Source organism: Catharus ustulatus, chromosome 12 (assembly GCF_009819885.2).
Source record: "Catharus ustulatus isolate bCatUst1 chromosome 12, bCatUst1.pri.v2, whole genome shotgun sequence".
NCBI lineage: Eukaryota > Metazoa > Chordata > Aves > Passeriformes > Turdidae > Catharus > Catharus ustulatus.
This window is the reverse complement of record NC_046232.1, coordinates 13,110,667-13,131,951: the sequence shown is the minus strand read 5'-3', so window position 1 is coordinate 13,131,951 and position 21,285 is coordinate 13,110,667. Positions and strand designations below refer to the sequence as shown.

Below are 21,285 nucleotides of genomic sequence, written 5' to 3'. Positions count from 1 at the left end.
TTTAGGGCAGGATTGACAGCACCCCAACCTCTCCTCGCAGCTTTGGAGGTGATGGACAGCACCTCAACATCCTGCCTCAATTTAAGGGTGATACAGAGCATGCCAACCCTCCTGCTCAGTGCTGGAGCTCACGGACAGCACCCCAACATCCTCCCTCAGTTTAGGGGTTATATGGAGCACCCAGCGCTCCCGCTCGGTGCCGGAGCTCACGGCCCGCACCCGCTCCCCGCTGGTTTTGGGGCGCTGGGCCCCACAGCCCGCGGGCTGCGCCGGCTGCCCCCGGCTCAGCGAAGTTCGCGCCCCGGGGCCGCGGGTTCGAGCCCCGAGGGGGACGGCCGCTCCGGGGCCGTGCCGGGGGCCTCTCCCGCCGGTTCTTGCGGGGGGTCCCGGCCGGGCAGCGGCGACCGCGGGCCCAGCGCACATGTGCGGCCGCCCGGCACATGCTCACTGAGCGCGGCGCATGAGCAGAGGCGGCGCGGGGCCATCGGACATCTTGGGCCGCCCCGCACGGAGCGGGCAGCGCCGCCGGTCCCGGGGCGGGAGCAGCCGCCGCCCCCGCGCCGCCCGGCCCGCCCGCCCTGGCGCCGGCTGCCTGCCCCTCCCGCGCCTCCCCCGGGCTGCTCTGAGCATCCCTCCGCCCCTCTTGCATTTGTCTTAATTCTTCTCAGAGACAAGATGGCAACGCCGGCGGCGGTAAACCCTCCCGGTGAGTAGCTGCCGTCTCGCCCCAAGTGGCCCCGCCACACAACACGCCCCCGCCGCCGGCTCCCCGGCCCGGCCCGGCCCGGCCCCGGGCGGTGCCGCCGCTGCTCCCGCCGCCCCCGCGGGGCCCCGGGCCGGGCAGAGCCGGGCCAGCGCAGCCGGGAGCCCGCGGGGTTCCTGGGGACACCGCTCGGGGCTCGGGCAGCCCTGCAGCAATGAACAGTTGTGCATAAGCATTCGCGGGCGTGGGGCAGCCGAGAGCGGGGACGGGCGCTGCGGCACCGCGCACACCCAGCCTGCCCTGCGGATCATAGGAACATCGGCTCTCCCTGCCTCTACGTGTGTCAGCTTCATTGTCGGAGCCTGAACTGGGTGCTGAAACTGGCCAAGGGCACCCCGGCACGTGCCCCGTGTTTGTTTTGTTTCCAAAGGATGCAGTAAATATTTGCTGTTAGTGCCAGAGTTATTGACAAAAGAAACTTGCAAACATTTTCCCATTTCATTTTTTCGTGAGGGAAGGCATTCCCCGACGTTTCGTTATGTGTCTGTGAGATGTAACATCTGTTTTGTTCAGTGCCTGATGGAATAAAGTGAGTTTGGATGAAAGGACAGAGTAGTATTTTGGGTCAACTTGGTGTGGATCAACAAGTACCTGACATTAAAAATAAGTGGGAGAACAGATCTTGTACTGGGCTCAGTACTAAGGAAGAATATTGCTATTGAAGGTCAATTCCAGTTTTACTTGTTTTAACATGTACTTGCATTGTGTCATTTTTTGTAGAGTCAGGTTGAGTTCTGACAATTAAAGGCTTGCTTGAGTAAATGCCAACTAACATTTAGAGCTTGTTCATTAGATTAAATCCTGCTGTAGTTGGTAGTGTAGTTGTCATCTGAAAGTAAATATTATGATATAAACAATGAATTTGGTTCAGTAAGCGCCAATACAGTAAGCAGAAACTGATATTTGTCAGTCAGATTAGATTTTAATATCAGAATTGTACATATTAAATGAAAATCAGTATTTAAAGGAAGGCTATGAAATTAATACCATTTAGCTTCCACAGTACCATGCTGTGCATCATAGCAGAGAGTTTCACTGTGTGCACTCACAGCTACAATAAGTTCTGCAGACAGAGGAGGATACAAACAGCATTTTTTCACTTGGATTTGGTTTGCCATTCTCCAAGCCACACCTTGAAGGAGCAACCCTGTCCGCTTAGAGGTCAGTGCTGAAACTGCTGAGTTGTGGCAGAGCCCAGTACCCCTTCCACACCAACCTCCCCACTTTCTGCATCCACCTGCCTGTGTCTGAACCCACTGAAGGATGTGCTTGCAGGAGGTACAGCGTGCATGGACTGCTCCTGGCTGAGCAGGGCTTCACTGTTGTTCTGCTGTGACCACTTGTGAACTGAGAGTGTAATGTGATTATTGAGGAAACAAAAAAAAAGGAAAGAAGAGCCAAGTGTGTTATCTGTGTGCATCTCTGTGCATGTGCACAGTGAAGGTTGACTTGCAGTGTCTCTGACACAGATTGTGGGTTCATGGGAAGGATAAGGAAATATGTTGGTTTCCTGAAGTGAACCAAGATCACTTCTGCGAGGCTGAGGTTACAGAGCATCATTCCACTCCTGTCTGGGTGGCTGGAGCAGATCTGAGCTCTGAGACAAACTCGCTGCCTGTTAATGATCCTCCCACGTTTTCTGTGCCTGAGCCTTGTCAGACACGGGGCCAAGTCAGAGTGGGGAGCTGTGAGGAAAGGAGACCCTCGATCTGTAGCACAGTGCTGCCTTTGCTCTACCATGGACAGCAGAAGATAGAGCTGTGTGAAATACCTGGACTTGTACTGTGGCTTTTTAAAATCATGATTTGTTGCTGTTCTCTTTTTTTTTGTTCTTTTCTTTTTAATATGTAACTGCAAAGCAATGCAGAGAAACAGTGAAAATCTATAACAAAATTATTTTAATCCCACTGTTTTCTCTTGGGGACAGATCCTCAGCTGGAGTAACATGAAAGTAGCCCTATTAGTATTGGTGAAGCTGTGCCACCTTGCACCAGTTGACTTTCTGATCTGCAATGTTAGGGGAGCACAATAGAGGATTAACTTGTTAAGCATCTTTAATGATGATTAGAAATTACAATATGATTAAATTTTTATTAAGCAATTGTCTGGGGTTCTAATAACAGTTGGTAATTTAGGCAGGACATTAACTTGCTGCTACCACAATACAAATACATGTGGTTTTAGTCATATTCTAGATAGTGGAATGGGGATTAGGGAGAGAGAAAAGCTGGATATTCTGTAACCATGTGAAGGTCTTTCAGTGTGGGATCTCCTGCTACAAAACCATGCACTGCTCTGTGCCAGCATCTTCTCTCTTGTGTTAGGTGCAGATTTTTCCTTTTTCTCGCTGATCTTTTTTTACAGGAGGCTTTCAGTTAGGGAAGTTCATAGGAGTGGGAGCAGTTTGCATCCTTTCCTGTCTGAGGCTCACGGGAACTGCTGCGTCAGGGGCCAGATTTGTGGTGGGAGTAAGGCTGGCTCTGTGGGCTTCCTGGGCTGTGGTAGATGTACTCTGACAGTTCTTTTTGGTGAGGGTGTTTGTGCACAGCTGCAGCTGGACATCCCCTGACACAGCTGAGGGCTGTGTGGGACAAACTGCACGGGTCTGCTTGGGAGAACTTTGTTGGTTTCTCGTACTCTGGATGACGAACTGAAGTGCGAAACAATACAGGTGTGTGGGAAGCTCATCTGCATTGGCACAAAGCATCATAGTTAATTTATTTCCTCCTGAAATAAGATTGGCATATGAAATGGGATTTAAGAACAAAAAAACTGTGGGGGTGTAACAAGCATTTTGTAAATTACTGCTTGCAGCAAAGTAACTTAGTGCCATGTCTGTTTTAAATGTATTATTTTTGGCATGCAAACTTCGTAACTGTTGCTTTGGGTTCAGATTTTACTTGAGTGCAATACATGAAGTGGTGATTCTTGTATTAGCCAGGGTGGGATGAAAACATAAAACTCTTCATGAGTTTAGGAATTTTTTTTCCTGAGGTATCCTGGTGTTGGGTGATGAGTTCCAGTCTGGCTCAGTCTGATGGGTGAGCAGCAACTTTCTGCTGTGATCAGGTGATGAGAAATGAACTGAAAGGCATCCTTTCAGTTCTTACCAGTGAGGTACCCCTGACTGGAAGGTAGTACACACAGCTGTATTGACAAACTCATAAGTCAAGTCAAGAGAAATCATGAGATTTTGGCGTTTATCTAGAGTTACTTCAGAGGGAAGATCCCACAGGATGCATTTTTGGCTATGTTTTACAATTTTATGAATCCTTAGGGTTGTATTTTTATATTTAATTTAAATTTTGAAAAAAAGAAGTAACTGAATTGTTCATGTAATCCCTAAAGTTCCTTTTAGTGATTTCTTTTTGAGCAGAGAACCCCAAATACAAAGGTATGGAGAACATGTCCTCGAATGGACATCTACTAGAAATGTGTAGAGAGAAATGTTGTGACATGAGGGAAGGAATTGCTGGGGCTTAGGACATTACTGCTGCAACCACAGCAGCTCATGAGGGGCACTTTCAGCACATGGTTAATCCAAAATATCTAAAAATGGCATTTTAAATTAAAGATTATTAAATAAGCTCTCTTTACTTTCAATTTGTAATGCGTTAACAGCAGATTTCTGTCAAATTTGTGAAGACTTGTAAGCCCTGCATCTGGGTTCTTGGTTTAGGTAAATGCATTGGGTTCTGGGAGGTGGTTTTGGTTTTTATGTGTTTGCTTGACTTGGGAGTTAAGTGGAGATAAATCATTCTTCTATTTGAACTAGAACTGTTCTGGGAACCAAATAATTTGTTACCAGTCGTACATTTGGGCTGGAGTTACCAAGATGTTAAGTGCTGTGGAAGAATTTTGATGCTGTCCAGTTGATATTCCCAAAAGGAACTGGCTTTCTGACAATCTGGCCATTCTTTTCTTTAGATTTCAAACAGCTTTGAAATGGATGATTAAAAAAGAGAATCTACTTCAGTGTTTTAGATTTCAAAATTGTCCAACTCAAAGCCCAAAAGTTGTGTTTTATTGCTGCTGCTCTGCTCTTCATTACAATACAGACTATCCAGTAAACTAAAGAATCAATTTAACAGCATCCTGGGGAGTAAATGGAGTGTTGTAGTGATGGAAGTTATAATGAGCTCCGATGTTTCTGGTATGCAAAAAAGCAGTCATCATTCTACGATAAAGTTAAAAAAAAAGGGTTTCAGAATTAGAGCACTCATTAGCTAATGGGAGGTTTACATTGCAGATCCTTTTATTCTTGTGTTTTTAGAGCTCTTGTACTGCAGAATTGGTCCTTAATTCAGTCAAACTGGTATGAGATCCCAATGCCTCTTGAATTGTTCTGTGAAAATGTTTTGTCCTTCAGGACTGTGTACTGAACAGTAACTGGCATTGAAGAAATGCCATTACTTTTATATTTCTAATATATAGGTATAGACCATACAAAAGATTTCATCTCTTCTATCACAAAGTAGTTATTTAAAATTTGCATATGTAGCTTCTGGTTAGTTCCAAATTTTTTTTTCAATAGAATAATGTTTCTCCATTCCTCTAATAAAAATGCAAAACAAAAAAGATATTGCTGATTTCTGTAATATCATATGGTGTTGCATATTTCTTAGCAGCAAGGAAAATTGCAATAGAGATTAGGTAAAAAAGAAAAAATAGCCTTTTCAAAATAGTCAAGGCAAAATAACCCTGTTGATGTAGTGATTATTGTTATTAAGAGGACAGAAATGGGGCTGTCATTATGAAGATGTATTCAGAGATTATGCTTAAATGGTTGTGAAGATCAGATATGTGTGTCGTTCAGAGTAATTTTGGGGGGCTTACTGCTTCATAACTGACAAGCAAGAATGGAAAATGTGTTAATTCAGTGCTACCTGCAGAAATTACAATGTTATTAAAATTTGCAGTAGAAAAGAGAAAGAGGGGTCTTGAGTTTAAGAGATGGGGATTTTGATGGTGGCTCCTGTAGATGTCTGGCAGATTTTCCAGTCTATCTATAGCAGAGTTCTTTGGCCAGCAGTGTTTAGAGCTGGATGAATCAGCTCAGGATGAGCTGTTCTGTCTCGCCAGCCCTGGGATGCAGGGATGCTCCCCTGGTGCAGAAGTGTGCAGGTACCAGCCCCAGCTGCCTCTCTGACTGTAGGGCTGTGCTCAATAAAGGTTTTGTGGGAAACAAATCTGCAAAGTCAGAGGTGCTTCTTCACCATTCTGCAAATATATTTCATGCAAAACATTGCACTTGCTGGACAACACCGGCAAAAATGTGACATTCCAGAGATCGTGGGTGGGTGCTTGCTCTAGAAACCATTGGTACAGTTTACTTCTTGCTAACAGTGTTTTCTTTGTTCAACTCTAAAGCATTTCCTGTCAACCCCATCTGTATCAATCATTCTGTCAAGTGAGGAAAAGAAACATTTTATCAGGCTGCATTTGTACATTTTATTTGCCTTCTAATTATAACCCAAGTAAGATAGATGCAAAGGAAGAAAACTTCAGAAAAATAATCCTTCATCATCTTCCATTGTTTCAAATAAAAATCCACATGAAAATTAATAGATGGAATAAACCCCCATGGACCGTGCACTTTCTGTCTGTTCCGGGAAGAATTACTTTGTCACAAAATGTTACAGGATTTTGGCAAGATCTGCCCTTTAATGTGCAGAAATTACACGGTTTGAAAATGCAGGATGAAATGGAGAGCAACAAATTTTTTTAGCGAGAGCTGATTCAGAGTTTATTTTGGATAGTCAAAATTTCAAGTGGATCTCAGTTTTATTGTTGGCATGGATTAGTGGCCGTAGTCATGCGATGTGTAATGAATTAGAAGCTGTGTTCAAGATAGATGTAATTTCCTTTTTTTTGTACCCAAAGCACGCTGGTCTTCCTTGAGCGAAGCCATCTGCACAGGGAAAAAGAGAAATCCTTTCTTTTGGATACTCTACATATTGATGAATGTTTTTAAACTTTCTGCTTCCTCTCTCTTTTTTGTCAGCATTTGTTTCCATTTTGCTTATCTTTGGTATTTCTGTCCTGTGGTTTCAACCCTGCTTTTCACACTTAGGCATCTCTACCTTTCTCCCAACTCCTGGAGCTACTGTATTTTCTCAGTGCTGAGCTTTGTATTGACTTCTCAGAGTTGTTGAAATGTAAATGAATCCTGGCATTATGCTGGTGCTACTCCCAAGTCTTTCAACAGCTTGTAAATTCAGATTCCATTCTGTAGGGAGCATCTGAAGTCCCCCTTAGAGAAAAGTGGTACTTTTTCTATTCCTGCTAGCAACTGTGCTGCCTTCCCTACAGCCCAGCAGGTACTGTGAGGTGTAATCAACTGGCTCAAATTAGGAGCCTCTATTAGCTTGCATCTGCCCTGGATGTGTGTTGTTGTTTTGTTCAAGGACAGCTCATAGTATTAATTTCAAGTTCTTAGCTCTGGGCTGCTGCAGGTTTTTGTCATCTAAATGTCAACTGCATGTGACAAGTAGAATAATATAAAATAATTGTAATTTTTTCTCTAATCAAGCAAAAGGAGTGTTGAATTGTTTAATTACTGGCTTTGCCAGTATGCAGATGGAAAGGCTTTTCAGGTAAGTTGCTCATACAAAATGCCTAAAATGGATAGTAATTAACAACTGGCTCTTCATTGGTATGTTAATTATGCTGCCATTTGTCCTGGTGCCTGTCGTTCTTTAAATGTTCAGTTACACTGAACTGAAGCGTTCATTTCCTGGCAAACACAGAATGTATCAGAACAGTTTGACTCTCAGATATATGCAAATATTTTATGGGAAGAGGCATGCCAGTAAATCACTGAGCTGCAAAGAACAAAAACACTGCATATTTGTATTCCTCAGAGGTAAAAGCAAAACCTGTTTCTGAGGAACCTGCAGGTCTGATTTTGAAAAATGGTCTCTAATACTTTCCCACTACTAACCCAGAACACAGTTCCATGCCAGTAGGTAATTTTAGGAACTTGTTACTGCTGGCTGTTTCTGTAAGTGAAGTAGGTGAACATCTGGGTGCTGTTAAATGCCCTTGAAATGTATACATTTTAAAACTGTGTTGCTTGTAATATCTGGATGGAAAATTCAAACTGGAAATGCTTTTAAAACTTGGGATAGAGCTGATTATTTTAAATGCAAGAAGAGTTAAAGTAATTTATGAATAGATCACAGTGGTAGTCTCAGATTTTATTCAATTTACTGTTAAATCCTTTTGAGAACAGAGATTGTGTCCTGTTTTATGGGCTGTGCTTTGCTGAGTGGATCCCCAGTCTCCACATACTGTTGCAGTGAGTAAAAACAGGCTGTGTCTAGTATGTCTGCAGGTCATCCAGTAGTGTCCTGAAGAGGGCCAGGCTGCTGAAGTTATGTGGGAAGTTTGCTGTGACCAGCATATGGGTATGAGGCTGGTATTTTAATGTGCTGGGCTTCTGCCACATGGAAAGTGGTTAATCAGCCCAACACACAGTGACCCTCCCATGTGGCAGAAGTCAGCCCCTGATTCGAGGTGCTGATTGTAAAAGGAGCTGGGGGAAGTGCATTACAGCCATAAAATTAGCTGTTAAAAGGCACTAGCTACTGTGTGTCACTGCACTCTGCATCATGTTTCATCCTATCCTGGACAAAAGATTGTATTGCTGTTAGTGCTGCCAGCCCATGGCTGAGCTGCATTTCCACTGGGTTGTGTTCAGTGGAGTTGCTAAGCAAAGTTCCTAGCTCAATTTTGAGCCCAGCTTTAACCACTTAAAGTAGTGATAGCTGAAGAGCTTCGTTTGAAGTGATGAATTCTTGTGTTCCCAGTCACTGAGAGGTGGCTCATTTAGCATCAGTCCATGAAGGCTGCCCTGTGAGAGAGTTTGGGAGAAGAGTGGTTGGTCTGTTGTCTACTCCTGTGAGTCATATTCATAGTATATGGGACAGCAGTGTTTTCCTTGGATTTAATTTTTTCTTTTTTAAAGCATCTTTAAGAGATGGCCCTCTGCATATAAACATCTCACCCTGAAAATATTTTGCACTTTCTGTAGTAAGTCATGATTTGACCAGTAGAAAACAAGGCTGTATAATTAAAACTTCCTTTAATTGTAATGATATTTTCAATGTAGGGGTGTAATGGCAAATTATTGGAGCTGTGTCAGGATTTCAGTGTTTCAGAGATAAGAGTTCCTCTGCTAAGTTCTTTATGTTTTCATCTAAAATAGGCAATATTTCTGGTTTAAGAGGAAAAAGTAAATTTATTTGGTGTGCAATAAAGTTTGTACGAATAGCAGTTGCAGTGTATTTTTGCTAACCAGTGAAGGTTTGAAATATGCATTTTTGTTGCTGAGACTAAAGTAAATGAACCATCACAAAGAAAAGTATAGGAACATTTTCAAACTCTCTTATGAGGACTGGAAAATAAGAAGACTTTCTAGCAAAGGGGACAGTGGACTGCTGGGATTAAGAATGTCTTAAGTGAACATAACAGTCTTTCCCAAATGCCAAGTGTTACAGAATCCAAATTTCCCAGTTTTCTGAAACAAATTCTTAAAAATGTGTAATGTCTCTGGATTCTCTGCTGTCTGTGAATTAGGGTTGATCCAAGTGAAACTTTCTCTGAAACTGGATTCTTATTAAGAGCAAAAAGTTCTGGATCAGACTAAATGGAGCCTCTACCAAAAATAGCCCATCACAGACACTTAAGTATAAAATTTCTATTATGGATGCTTACAGAATAAGACATCAATGAGGAATTTTCTTGCTTCTTTGTTGTTGATGATCACTGTGAAGTAATTGAGTGTGTATGAGTCTTTGGACATAGTTTATTCATACTTGATACTTGGTTCTTGAATGATCATAGATGTTGGGTTGTTTTTCTTCTAAATAAAACCTGAGTGTTCCTAGACTTTCTGTACTCTCTGTTCTGTTTCTGATACACTCAATGAACATGTGATGTTTCTGTGATGTATTAGTCTTTTGCTTAAATATATCTTGATATATCTTAAATATATCTTGATATTCTTTCACTCCTCAGACAAGTTAACATTATGCATTTCCAAACTGATTCCTGACTCAAGACTTAATCATATTTTGTTTTAGTGGTGTCCTCTTCCTGCTTCAGAACTCGTTGGTTCTCATCAGTAAGTGGGACTGAGGTTTGTAATGGTCGTTATGTTTTAGGGGAAGCTGCCAGTCTCAATATCTTTGCTCTCCAAAGTGTTCTCTTTTGTCACCTGTGTTTGTCCCTCCAGCTGCCATGCATGTTTTAAAAAAAGGAGGCATGTAAATAATGTTTGTATGTAAATAATGTTTGAGGTTAGGCAGCTGTAGGATGGTGCTGTGAAATGAAATCTTCATGCTGGTGTACATTAGCTGAATTACAAGGTGTGTGGTTTTACTTGTCGGCATTTTGGTTGAGTACTATCAGCTGGAGATGTGTGAGTGGGTGGAAAGAACAGTAACGTGGAGTTCATGCTGAATTATGTTTTGCTGGAGGAAAGCTATTCATTAGTCTCCTAGCTGGCACATGCCTCTTTATTCCTTCTCTAAAGTAGTATCTGACGACTTTGATGAAAAGGTTGATATGACATTAAGGAATTGGTTCTGCCTCATCTACTGATGTGCAAAAGCCTTTCTGCCCTTGGCAGAGCTGAGTGAGACACAGGCAGCATGCCAATCCTCACTTTGCTCTAGGAAGGGCAGGCATGTGGTAAATGGTTCAGGGTTCGAGGAGCCTTGGCTCCATCTCTGAGTCTTACGTGTGGAGGTTAATGATGGTGTATCCAAGCTCAGCTCCAGGGTTCTTGTGTCTCCACCTACGCCCCTCTCTTGGTTTTTCAGGATGGTCCCGAGGACAAAACGCTCTTTCGTCATTGCTGAATTTAAAATGAATGTGCTAATTATGAATAAGAGTTTCAGAGACCAGTCAAGTGTCACTGTGCAGGAAAATTCCTGGCTGCTGCACACCGGCTGCACATTCCTCATGTATCACTGGCTGACTGCCTCATGTCTGAGAATCGACCCGGGCAAGAAGGCAGGCTTGTGGTGCAGGGTTCAAATTCACTGCAGGCTTTCTACTGAATCACTGGCAAACAACATTCACATGCCACAATTAAGTCATCTGACTTTTGTTTTCATTTATCTTACCAGCAGTTTTCAAGTCCTGTTTATAAGACTGTGTAATTTAAGATGCTTTTTTCATATGTGTCAGTTGTAAATGTGACATATTTGTAAGATGCCTATGCTGGGACAAGCAGAGAATGTGTTTCATTGTGATGTATTAATTGATAATGTTTTATTAATAGACTTTTATTTCAACCACGTTTATGTTGGATTAGCAAAAAAAATTCCCTCCCTTTGGGAAGAAACAGAGAAAGAAGAAAAGGAAAATATACAGCTTCTTTCTCTGGAAACAGCAGTTATTATTTATTCCAGGCACATGACTAACCATTAATTTTTATTTTCTTTACAGAGTGGGTAGGATATTTGGATAATGTGCTTTTTAAGTGTCTTGGCAGAACATACACATGGTAGTTATTTCAGTGCTGAACTAGCAACAATCCACCTGCCTTTAAAGTATTAATATAGGTTTTACAACTTATATCTTGTTGTCTTATGGTTGCTTTTGACACTTAAATTTGCCTTTGAAAATGCATTAGTTTATTCTCATCCAGTTACAGTTTGTATGAAGATTGAGAGCAAAATGTACATTGCTTCATACACCAAGGAGATGATCCAACTATATAAAAAACACAGTTGCACTGAGTGAAAATTATGAGATAGTTTCCAAGTGTTTGTTGTGCATTTGCAAGTTAAATTTTAAAAGCAGGAAAATGTATTATGTGAGGGTATTTGGTTAGTGGGTTAACTCAAACTGCTCCTTAAATCAAATCAGTGAGCTGTCCCTGGAAGTAAATACATTTTCAGAAATGAAATCATGATTCTTTCTAATGTTGAAATGTAAGGATAAAGTATTTGTAGGGATTTCTTGGTAACTGCCTGTGACTGCCAGTGGTTGTTTGCTTTGTTGTGTAGAGTCCCTGTGGTAGCTGGAACCTGATTGCCAGGTTTGGAATTCAGACTAATCTTGTGTGTCCTGTGTACTTGCCTGTGCTGCTCTTCAGTCAGCAAATAGCACAGCTAAAACCTTACTTTGGTCAATATTTACAGACAAACAATCAGCTTGTTTTTTGACAAACATCCAGTTTGTTTACAGTGAGGGTTTTTCAGTATCATTCTTCACTTCTGCATTTTATATATGCACAGAATTGTCTGTATGCTTTTGGGAACAAGTGGCTTGTAATGGATGTCAAGTCATGTTTAATGTGAATGTGAGGACATAGAAAAATAATGCTTTGTTGTTATATGCTTTCCTTTTTTTTTTGTTTAGTGCTTTGCTGGTAGAACATCCAGCAAATCTTGTATTCTGTAATTCTGAAAGAGCAAGTAAGAGCATGGCTATTATTGCTGATCACTTCAGAAAGTCTAGCACAGCCTACCTGGAAACAGCATTTTCTCTTTTACATTAAAACTGGTACTTTTAAAAAGCAAAGCATCAGATTCAGTTTTATGAAATATGTTCAGGAAGTAGCTCTGGGTAGAAGTTAAGTAGAAAAAAAGTGTTTCAAAAATTCATTACAACTTCTTGGGAGTGTAGTAAACCTAAAGTAACACTAAGAAATACTCAGCAGCAGAGCTTTGCAGTATTTTGTGTTTTCTATATGACTATGAAGGTTTCCCCTATGCCATGACTTTGGGGTGTGCCATTTGGAACATTTGTGGGAACGAAAAATTCTAGAAAGTAACAACAACAGCAAATGCAGCTTTGAGCACCCCAAAACTTGTGAACTTATTTTTTTATTTGCAGACATGAACGATATAATGTGTGAAATTACCTAAAAGGAAGAATGTTCTAAAAAAATGTTTAGTGAAGTGGAGGGGCAGTGAAAAGTAGAAAATTCATTAAAACCTTTATTTGAAATGTTGGGGTTTTTTTGCTTGCAGAAAAGTTCAGGGTTTGGGAAACTGATCTGCAAAGAGGAGGGTAACTGCTAATGTGGGTTGGGGTATCAGGTTAGCTAAGACATCAAATGTTCTGAAGGTTGTCCTTGATGGGAGGTTAAACTGAACACATCCAGGTTGGTGCCAGGTGCCAGATGAACATTGTGGGATCACTGGTGCACTCTTACCAAGATTCAGTTCAGTTTGAATCTGGAGTTTTCTTATCCATAGCCCTCTTCCATGGTCTGAAGGGTGGACTACAGGATTTCATAAACTGGGCAAGGAGTTTGAGAAGTAATGGCTGGAGTACATGAGCAGCCTGTTCACTTGTACACCCCACTGGACTCATATTTTTTGATCCTTCTTGCTACTATGGAAAACTGAGGTTGGCTGTGTTCTTCAGTCTTTAGAGAAAAAAAAATAAAAGAAACTTTAATCAGAACATCTCCCTTGACTTAAAGGAATTTCAGACAGGCATAAAATGAACTGAGTGTTTACAGTGCCCAGGCTCAGGCTGGGTGTTGGAAAGGGGATTAAATGTGGGTGTTTTCCCCTGCAGTTTTTAGGCAGAGAGTGTTGTATTAGAAATCCTGAGAAAAGGAAATGCTAAACCACACCCTATTTTTAGAATGGGTTTTGAACAAATACTGATATTCTTTTAAAGGTGTTTCACGTAAAAATTCTTATTCTTTGTAATGAATTAGGGTGTGAAAACACCTGAAAGGCCAATTAATTATCATAACATCAAATAAGCATCATTTGCTTGTTGATCAAGCAGAACTGAAGTCATTAGTGCTATCAATAGAATGCTGTTTAATGAAAACAATAGCATTCTGATTACCCAACAGTGCCCAAGGACACTGTAAATTTACTGATAATTAAGTATTTGGTAATACAAGTTGCTGTTCTGAATGAAATTTAAAATTAACATACCCTTCTGAGGGACACTTAATCTTTGTAATAAATAATAAAGGCATTTGAAGGACACAAGTCAGTAATTTTCAATGAGTAATTTGAATCAGAGTGGTCCACATTTTACATCTTTGTTGGACTGTGTTGCTCTGGAGCTTTCTGCAGGTGGTGGGGAGCGAGTGTCTCAGTCTGGTGTGGTGGGGACACCGCAGGCTGTGACCCCAGTGTGCTCAGTGGCTTGCAGGGCAGCTCGTGGGCCACCACCAGAGCAGTGGGGCAGGGTTTGGTGGCGTGGAGTTTGACCAGAGAGGGGATGTGCAGAGCCTTGGTGGAGTTCCTCAGCAGCCCCTGGGCTCAGCAGAGATTGCTCCTGCTGATTGTCCCCTTCTAGGCAGGATAACACTTCTGGTTTGGTCTGGCTCCATGCATTTTCAAATTGTTGGGTTTAGGATAAATTATATAACTGCCTGCATGTATGAACTTGGAACAATGCTTTCTCGGTGAAAATGAGTTACAAGAATATTTTTGTGAAACAATTATAAAAGACCAAGAGTTTATTAATTCACTTGAACGGTTCTGCTCATTGTTTAAGAAATATGTTGTCAAATTTCTTCGAATGTGAACCAAAAATTATAGTCATAAATACTGCCTCTCATGCTCGTGAAATCTGATAGCTGATTTTTTCTGTAATTAACAGAAAATATGGACAAGTGATGTTGGCAATGACTTTCATGTGAATTCTGTGCATTTCTGGGGAGAGGAAAAATGAAATAGTTGAGAGAAGACATTGGATTTCTGGGAAAGCTAGGCTGCCCTGATCTGCATTTAGTTAAAATCCATTTTGGTGAATGTTCTGGGCAGATTTATTACCAATTAGCTTTATTTCTTTGCATTTATACAGCTATTGACTATATTTTATGTAGTTGATAGGAGTTTAGAGAGCTGTCATCTTGTTATGATGTAAACTCTGGAGAGCCACAGTATTGATCTCTGTGAGTTTTTTTCTGATGTATACCATTGCAAGTATTTTAATAGCAGCTTCAAAATAATTTCCACTAATTGGCAGTTGAACTTGTACATGAACAAAATGGATTTGTGATCAAGCACTGAAAATGCTTGAAATCCAAACCAGCTTCTATTGCTGGAGAATAATTGCTAGATAGATAGTAAGAAGCCAGACTATTTGATAGAAGATTGTGGAAATATTATTTTTTTAAAATAATTTGAAGATGAATGAACAAAAATGAAACCTCAAATGATTACATAGTGCAGATAAACTATTGAGCAGTTACTGCTGTTATTTCTTTATCATAAAACAGTTACATAGGAATTTATTAAAGGAAATTCACTTGCAAATGTTTTCTTGATGATTGTAGAAGGGAAAAAGGAAACAAGATGAGTTTAGGAAAGAACAAATAGCAGTGATGGTATAAAACTAATAATCAGTGATCCAGAGTAAGGGCATACAATGGAAAATGCTTGATTTAATTGTTAATTAAATAAAGCAATAGCGATAATTGTAGAAGAAACACACTGAAGAAATGCTACATCTGCTGCTCCTGATGTAAAAACATGCTGTCTCATCCTGAAAGGAGTGTAAAATCAGAGTAAGATGTGTGGTGCTTCCTCTGTCCCACCCTCCAGCCATGTGTGACTCAGAGGCTTCTTGAGCCAGGTGTGAGGTTTAATTTATAGAGCTCAGTGAATTTCTTTTCCACAGTTTTGGACAGGCTCTACCTAAAACCTAAATAGTTTTTTTGGCATCCTCAGATGCCCATTGTAGGGAGTTTGGGACATCCAGAGGTAATTGTGATTGGTCAGGAAAGCTTGGCAAAAATACTGAGGGTGTGGGAAGGTAAGAAAGATGAGGAGGGGGAGATTGTGAGGTGGGATACACTTAGACATTGCCTTTTAGGAGTGGACTGGCTTGGGGTCACTCCCAAGAGGGGACAAGCAATGCAGTGGGAGAAGGAATCCAGGCTTAACTCTTCTGGTTTATACATACACATATATATGTGTGTGTGTGCATATATCTATACCTCTATCTGTGTGTGCACACATACATACATACATACATACATATATATATATATATATATATATATGTAGTCATGAGAGCAGCCAGCAAAAATGGGATGCTGTGCAAGGCAGGAGATGAGGAGTGGTTGGATGAGAGGTCTTTTCTTTCTGTGTAGACAGAAGTCCAATCTCAATAAATCTTAAGAATGTAGAAGCAGATATGACAAAACACAACCATAACTGAAATCACATTAAAGCTGATAGTATGGCCATGTGGGTTATTTTTTATTTTAACTTGCACTTGCCAACTGGGTAACTCTCAGTTTGTTCTCTTTGCTTATTTACTGAGCAATAAATTTTACCAGGCCCTTTTAACAATTAGTGACAGTCCTGTGGACAGGGCTGTATACAGATGTTTTGCCTAATTCAGGGTTATTGTGCCTGGCTTTAGTGTAGCTTTAGCTGGTCTTACAGCTTCCACTTTACCTCCTGATGTTTTACTGGATGAAATACAGCAAGTGTTCCGTTTTAAAAAGGGAAAAAATTGTCCTATACATGAATTTTTAATTGAATGCCAGCCTAAACAAGCTAAATGAAACAGACTTGTTAAATGAAGAATTAATGGACTGACCATGATCTGTCTCTGAGAAGTTTGAAAGAAATTCCTTAGGATTTATTATTTTTTCCTCATGTTTGTTTGTCTAGGCTGGGTGTGTGCTTGCAGAGTTTTTGTGAGGTCATTAATGGGTCAGCTGTGGGCAGTTACATGTAACAGAACAGCCATATATGCTGTTTGCTAGGTCTGATGCTCAGTAAAAAAGTGTGGAAAATAACATTGAATGTTACCTTCTGTTTCTTGCACATAACTTATAATTATGCAGTTACTTTTGGCAAATACAAAATGTCAGAGAAGCAGAGAGAATCACCATTTATTTCATATGGAAATGATGCAAAGTTTGGGGAGCCTTGTTTTTTTGGTGATTTGCTTGGTACTTTTGCCACATGTCAGTAATATCAGCCAAAATAATGTCAATAAAACCAGGGCAAAGTAATGCAGAGACAATTAAGTGTGGAATTTTGTTGTATAATTGCATTATTATGTCTGTAGTGGCCAAAGACCAGGCAGGGTCACATTCAGACACCTTAAATGGTCCTGCTGCTGTTGTCTGCTGTTTTACTGTGACCCTTCATGTAAGTGAAGCACCTGCCTCTCTTCTTTTAATAATGTTTACATCAATCCTGAAACAGCCTTTCAAAGTCAGATTTTCATCCTCTCTGTTAACTGGCCTTTTACAGTAGCTGCCCTACTTGCCTGCCCGATTTGCATGTGCACTTTCCCACTTGTAACTATTTATACCTGAGACATTTGCCAAGTGTTGGAGGCTCAGGTTGTGTTTTCAGTGTGAGTCTATCCCAGGTCCTTGGATTTACTTCTGGCTTACTCCTTCATGCACTTCCAGACTTTGGCTATAAGAAGTACTTTTCTTGTAATGCACCACTCCATCATAATTGTGGTGGGGACCTGGGTGCTCTTCTGCTTGAGATAAAGCCCCCACTTCTGCAGGGGGAAAAATTATCAAATTTTAGAAGCAGGCTGGGTGCTTTGGTTCAGGTCAGTTTTCACATTTATTCTGCACTGCAGATACAAGCCTGGTTTTAATTCTGAGAGGGTTTATTGTTTTCCAAGACTAGAGACATCCTTTCAGAACAGGAGCCATTAAGGCTTCTTTTTTAACCTTTGCTCTCTATTTTGAATTTCAGCAACCTCTTTTGAGGGAAATGGTCATCGTTTGGCAGGACTTGTCAGCAGTTGGATGTATTGGCCTATTAAAGAGAGTACAAGGAACAGTTCACCTCAGTCAGAGGCTGAATAGGTCAAAGAGAGATAATAAGGAATTCTGAATAAGAAATGGAAAAATAGCCAGGGAAAAAATGCAGGGGCATAAGGTCAGGAAGATAGGAGAAATGAAGGAGCACCTACCCTTTCCCTTCTTCCCAGCCTAACTTTAGGTAGCCAAGTGCATCTTCTGCCTGTGCTTCAAGTTTAATTTTTAGTCTGTAACATTCTCTGTGGTAGGTGCTGTTTTTTTCTGGATTGTGCTGAAGAGCATTCTGAGTTGATTCAGTCGTATATGGGTTGTGTTGGTCATTTAGGCAGTGAATATGAATATGGTCCACTTCTTTTCCTTTACTCCTTGATGTCTCTGGCAACTTTTGTGCCTTGAGCATGGGATAGATATGGAATTGCCAACATGATGGGAATGAATAAGGTGATTAACATGAAAATTGGAAATTAAATAAGAAGTACTGTCAAAATAACATTCAGAATCACACAGCAATGTATGAAATAATTTTGTGGTTTTACAGGTCATAAGATTGATGTTTCCTCAGTGGGGTTTTCGGGTACTGTGGTTTTTGCATGGCATATCTAATTTTGGATGCTTCAGAGGATCCTGGTTTTTAGCATTGGCTGCTTATCCTGCAGTGATTGGTCTCACATTGTCTCTCAAGCTGAGCATTTACAGCAAGAATTCCCCTGAAGGAGCCCAAAACTCTCTTTTGTCGGAGTTTACTTCCAAATCTTGGTTTGCATCCCACCTTCTTTTGCACACCCAGGTGCTGTTGTTGAACTGTGGGGCACACAAAAGGATGTGGATTGCAGTGAGATCTCAGGGCATCCCACATGGATGGGATGGACACAACAGCCAAGTGTGGAGGCACCATAGAGAGTTTCACCTCTTTGACTTCAAACCTTGCTCTTCCAGTCTACTGGTGGGGCATAGGGCAGATACTTCTTATATGTGGCACTGGCTGTGGCGTCTCCTCCAGAGTCACAGCAGAGAAGGCAGGGAGCCAAGAAACTGGATTTGGCCTCTGGAACACCAGTTAGGACACTCTCTTCAATGCTTGCTCCCAGTCTCTGCTGAACAGACAGTGCCCCTTCAACTGAGCAGCTCAATCTCATCATCTCCCCCCCCCCCCCACTTTGAATGTGCTTAACATTCACCTGTGATGCAGGCAGAGGATAAAGCTCTGATCTTCATTTTGAAAAAGAGAACATTTCTCTAGTGACTGCTCACCATATGCCCTAATTTATCTTCAAGATTAGGGGTGGGCCCCCTGCACACACCCCAAAGCACTGGGCGTTGTGGTGGAGGGGAGTTTTTTATTAATTAGGATTCTTATATTATTCCTGTCTTAGGAGCTCTTTCCAGAACCTAAATGGTTAAAGTAGAAAATGTTAGTAATTTTGCTGCAAATAAATTGATCAGTATGCAAGACGGTTGTCACCGGCTGAATCATGGTCCACAGTTAAGGTAAACAGATCTGTGATGACATTTTCTGAGCAGAATACCAATGCTGCTACATTTCTTCCCAGAGGTTTCTGACTCTTCTTATATGCGGATAAAATTTCTCTCCAAGAAGGTTTTGTTCACGGGAAAGAAATAGCTTCTCTGTAAGAGTCTTCCTTAAAGGTGGGATTTCTTATATTTTGTGATTTATATGTGATCGTAATTCTGTCGAGAGCATGGCAAGGAATGTTTTTGCTTTTCTGCATATTCTCTTTATACAGTAGATGTTTTTGATGTGGAGTCTATTTAAAAGTGTCTGGCAATGGAATGCAAGTAAAACAGTATTAACAGAGTTATCAGGAACAATGAAAAACGGGGTTTTTATTTTCTTTGAGAGTGAGCTCTGTTTTATAATCGCTGTTAACTCATAAAAGCAATGGCTAAATATACAGCTAGATTTTAGTGTTTCTGTGAAATATTTTTGACTACATGATTCGTGTTTTTGTTGGCATATTCTAAAGTAAGAGCTATGATATAGTTTATTCTTAAATGTCTCTGTGCTAGGCTGAAAATCCCCCTTGCAATTGACTGCAATCAAAACCATTTAGCTGAGATGCATCTAACTCCCGTATGACTTCAGGGTAGTGAAAAATACAGTTTCTAAAGAAGTTTTTGAAATCTGTTTTCTTAGAATATTTAAAAGAACATTTTGAAATGACTGTTTACGATGCTGTTGGGATTTGGGCTCGTTGGTAATTCTGTGTTTAGCCTTAGATCCACATTTACTTGGAGGTGATTGACATCTCAGCCGTTCTGTGGATTAGGGGCTGGAAATCTGTCGCATTTGTATTGATAAAAGTAGAATTTCCTCTGGTTTAGTCAGATGTTGGTATCTGACTTCAGTTGTGTTTATTACAGTGGATGCTGAAGGATAAAGGAGCCCTGTGGAGAGCATGCTCAGTGGTACCTGACATGGAATAGCAAACCTGGGACTGGTCCTCACAGCTAATATCAGGGATTCAAAGTCTCTGGGAACCAACAAAACCATTTTTCCAGTAGACTTTGGGTTTAAACCTGGCCCTTTCCATGTCTGCTGTATTGAGGTGAGGGGAGTATAGCTCAAGTGGCTGAAAATAGTGCAGTTATATGCAAGATGGACTTAGAAAGTCTTATCATGCACAGCATTTCACAGCTTCCCAGCAGGATGCATGGCTGTGGTTTGTGGAGGGAAGCAGAGCAGGGGCCACCATCTCTGGAGCTGATGCTCCCTGTGAGGATCCCTGGCCAAAGAGCTGCCCTGCTCTGGAGATACCTCAGCAAGTCCCAAATTTGTGTCAGAGACAAGACAGAGCTGCATTTCAGACAGTGGATCTGGGGTGGGGCTCAAGATTTAAAGTTTGGGCTTGAGAGCTGTGGCTTAATAATTCCCTAGCAAAAAAGGAGTCCAGGTTCATCCTGGCATGCTGCACTTGTCAGTAGGTCTTGCTCTAGCTGGGGTTCTCGTGCACTTTCATGGTATCCTTGTGCAGCATTTAGCTTGCTCTTTGTGCTTTGCTTTGTGAAGTGCACAGCAGCTATTTCTTTTGCAAATCTATGTAACAGCTTGACATTTTGGGGGAATAAATCCCTGTATTTTGTCCCAGTATTTTAATGTGCGTTTGCAGATTATCTTTTATTTCAGAAACATCCGTGAATATTTTGGGGTTGACCTAAATGTGGCACTGAAATAAAGTGTCATGTCCAAACTTTGAATGTTCACCAGTGGAATTAAGTCTGGACAGAAATGAAGGGACTAATTCTGCTTTTACATTGTACCTGGATTAATGTGGCTCTTCAGGGATCCCCAAGATGAACATAAATATTAGTGGCAGGATCTGGCCTGCTCCCAGACATGACAGTGATGAGACAAGAGCTGTTAAGTGTTGTCCAGCTGGAGGAATTTTCAGCAATGATTGTGTGTTGTGCTGGGTCCTGTTCTAATAACATTTCTGTGTTCTTTGGCAGATCTCTTAGGATCTCTCTAACCTACAAATGAAATACTGCAGGCATTGTTTCAGCAAAAAAATTATTTCTATTTGGCACTGAGAAACACCTTTTAAAGATTTTAAAGAATTTTTCTTCAGAACGCCGCCTTGATGGTTACAGATTATTTTCATGAATGTTCAGCTTGACCTTGTTTCACTTCCTGAGAATTGTACCCTTATGTTCATGTTTTAATTTTGGGTAGAGTAAGCAACACTTGTTTTATTTCCATTGGCAGAAGGGAAGTCCACTCAGTCCACTCATTCAATCTCAGAAGTACAACACCACG

The 21,285-nt window shown here is 41.1% G+C and overlaps 1 protein-coding gene across 3 annotated transcripts in view; it reads left to right on the top strand.

Annotated features, from left to right (window-relative positions):
- Positions 1-574: 574 nt before the first annotated feature.
- Positions 575-21,285, top strand: part of ARNT2 (aryl hydrocarbon receptor nuclear translocator 2) — a 97,273-nt gene continuing 76,562 nt past the window's right edge. For 2 of the 3 annotated variants that reach the window (XM_033070346.1, XM_033070343.1), the window contains exon 1: positions 575-706. In XM_033070346.1, the coding sequence (XP_032926237.1) occupies positions 676-706 (31 nt within the window). In that variant the 5' untranslated portion in view covers positions 575-675. Of the gene's footprint in view, positions 707-19,012; positions 19,158-21,285 lie in introns of those variants that run through there. The other variant, XM_033070344.1, reaches the window with a different exon arrangement.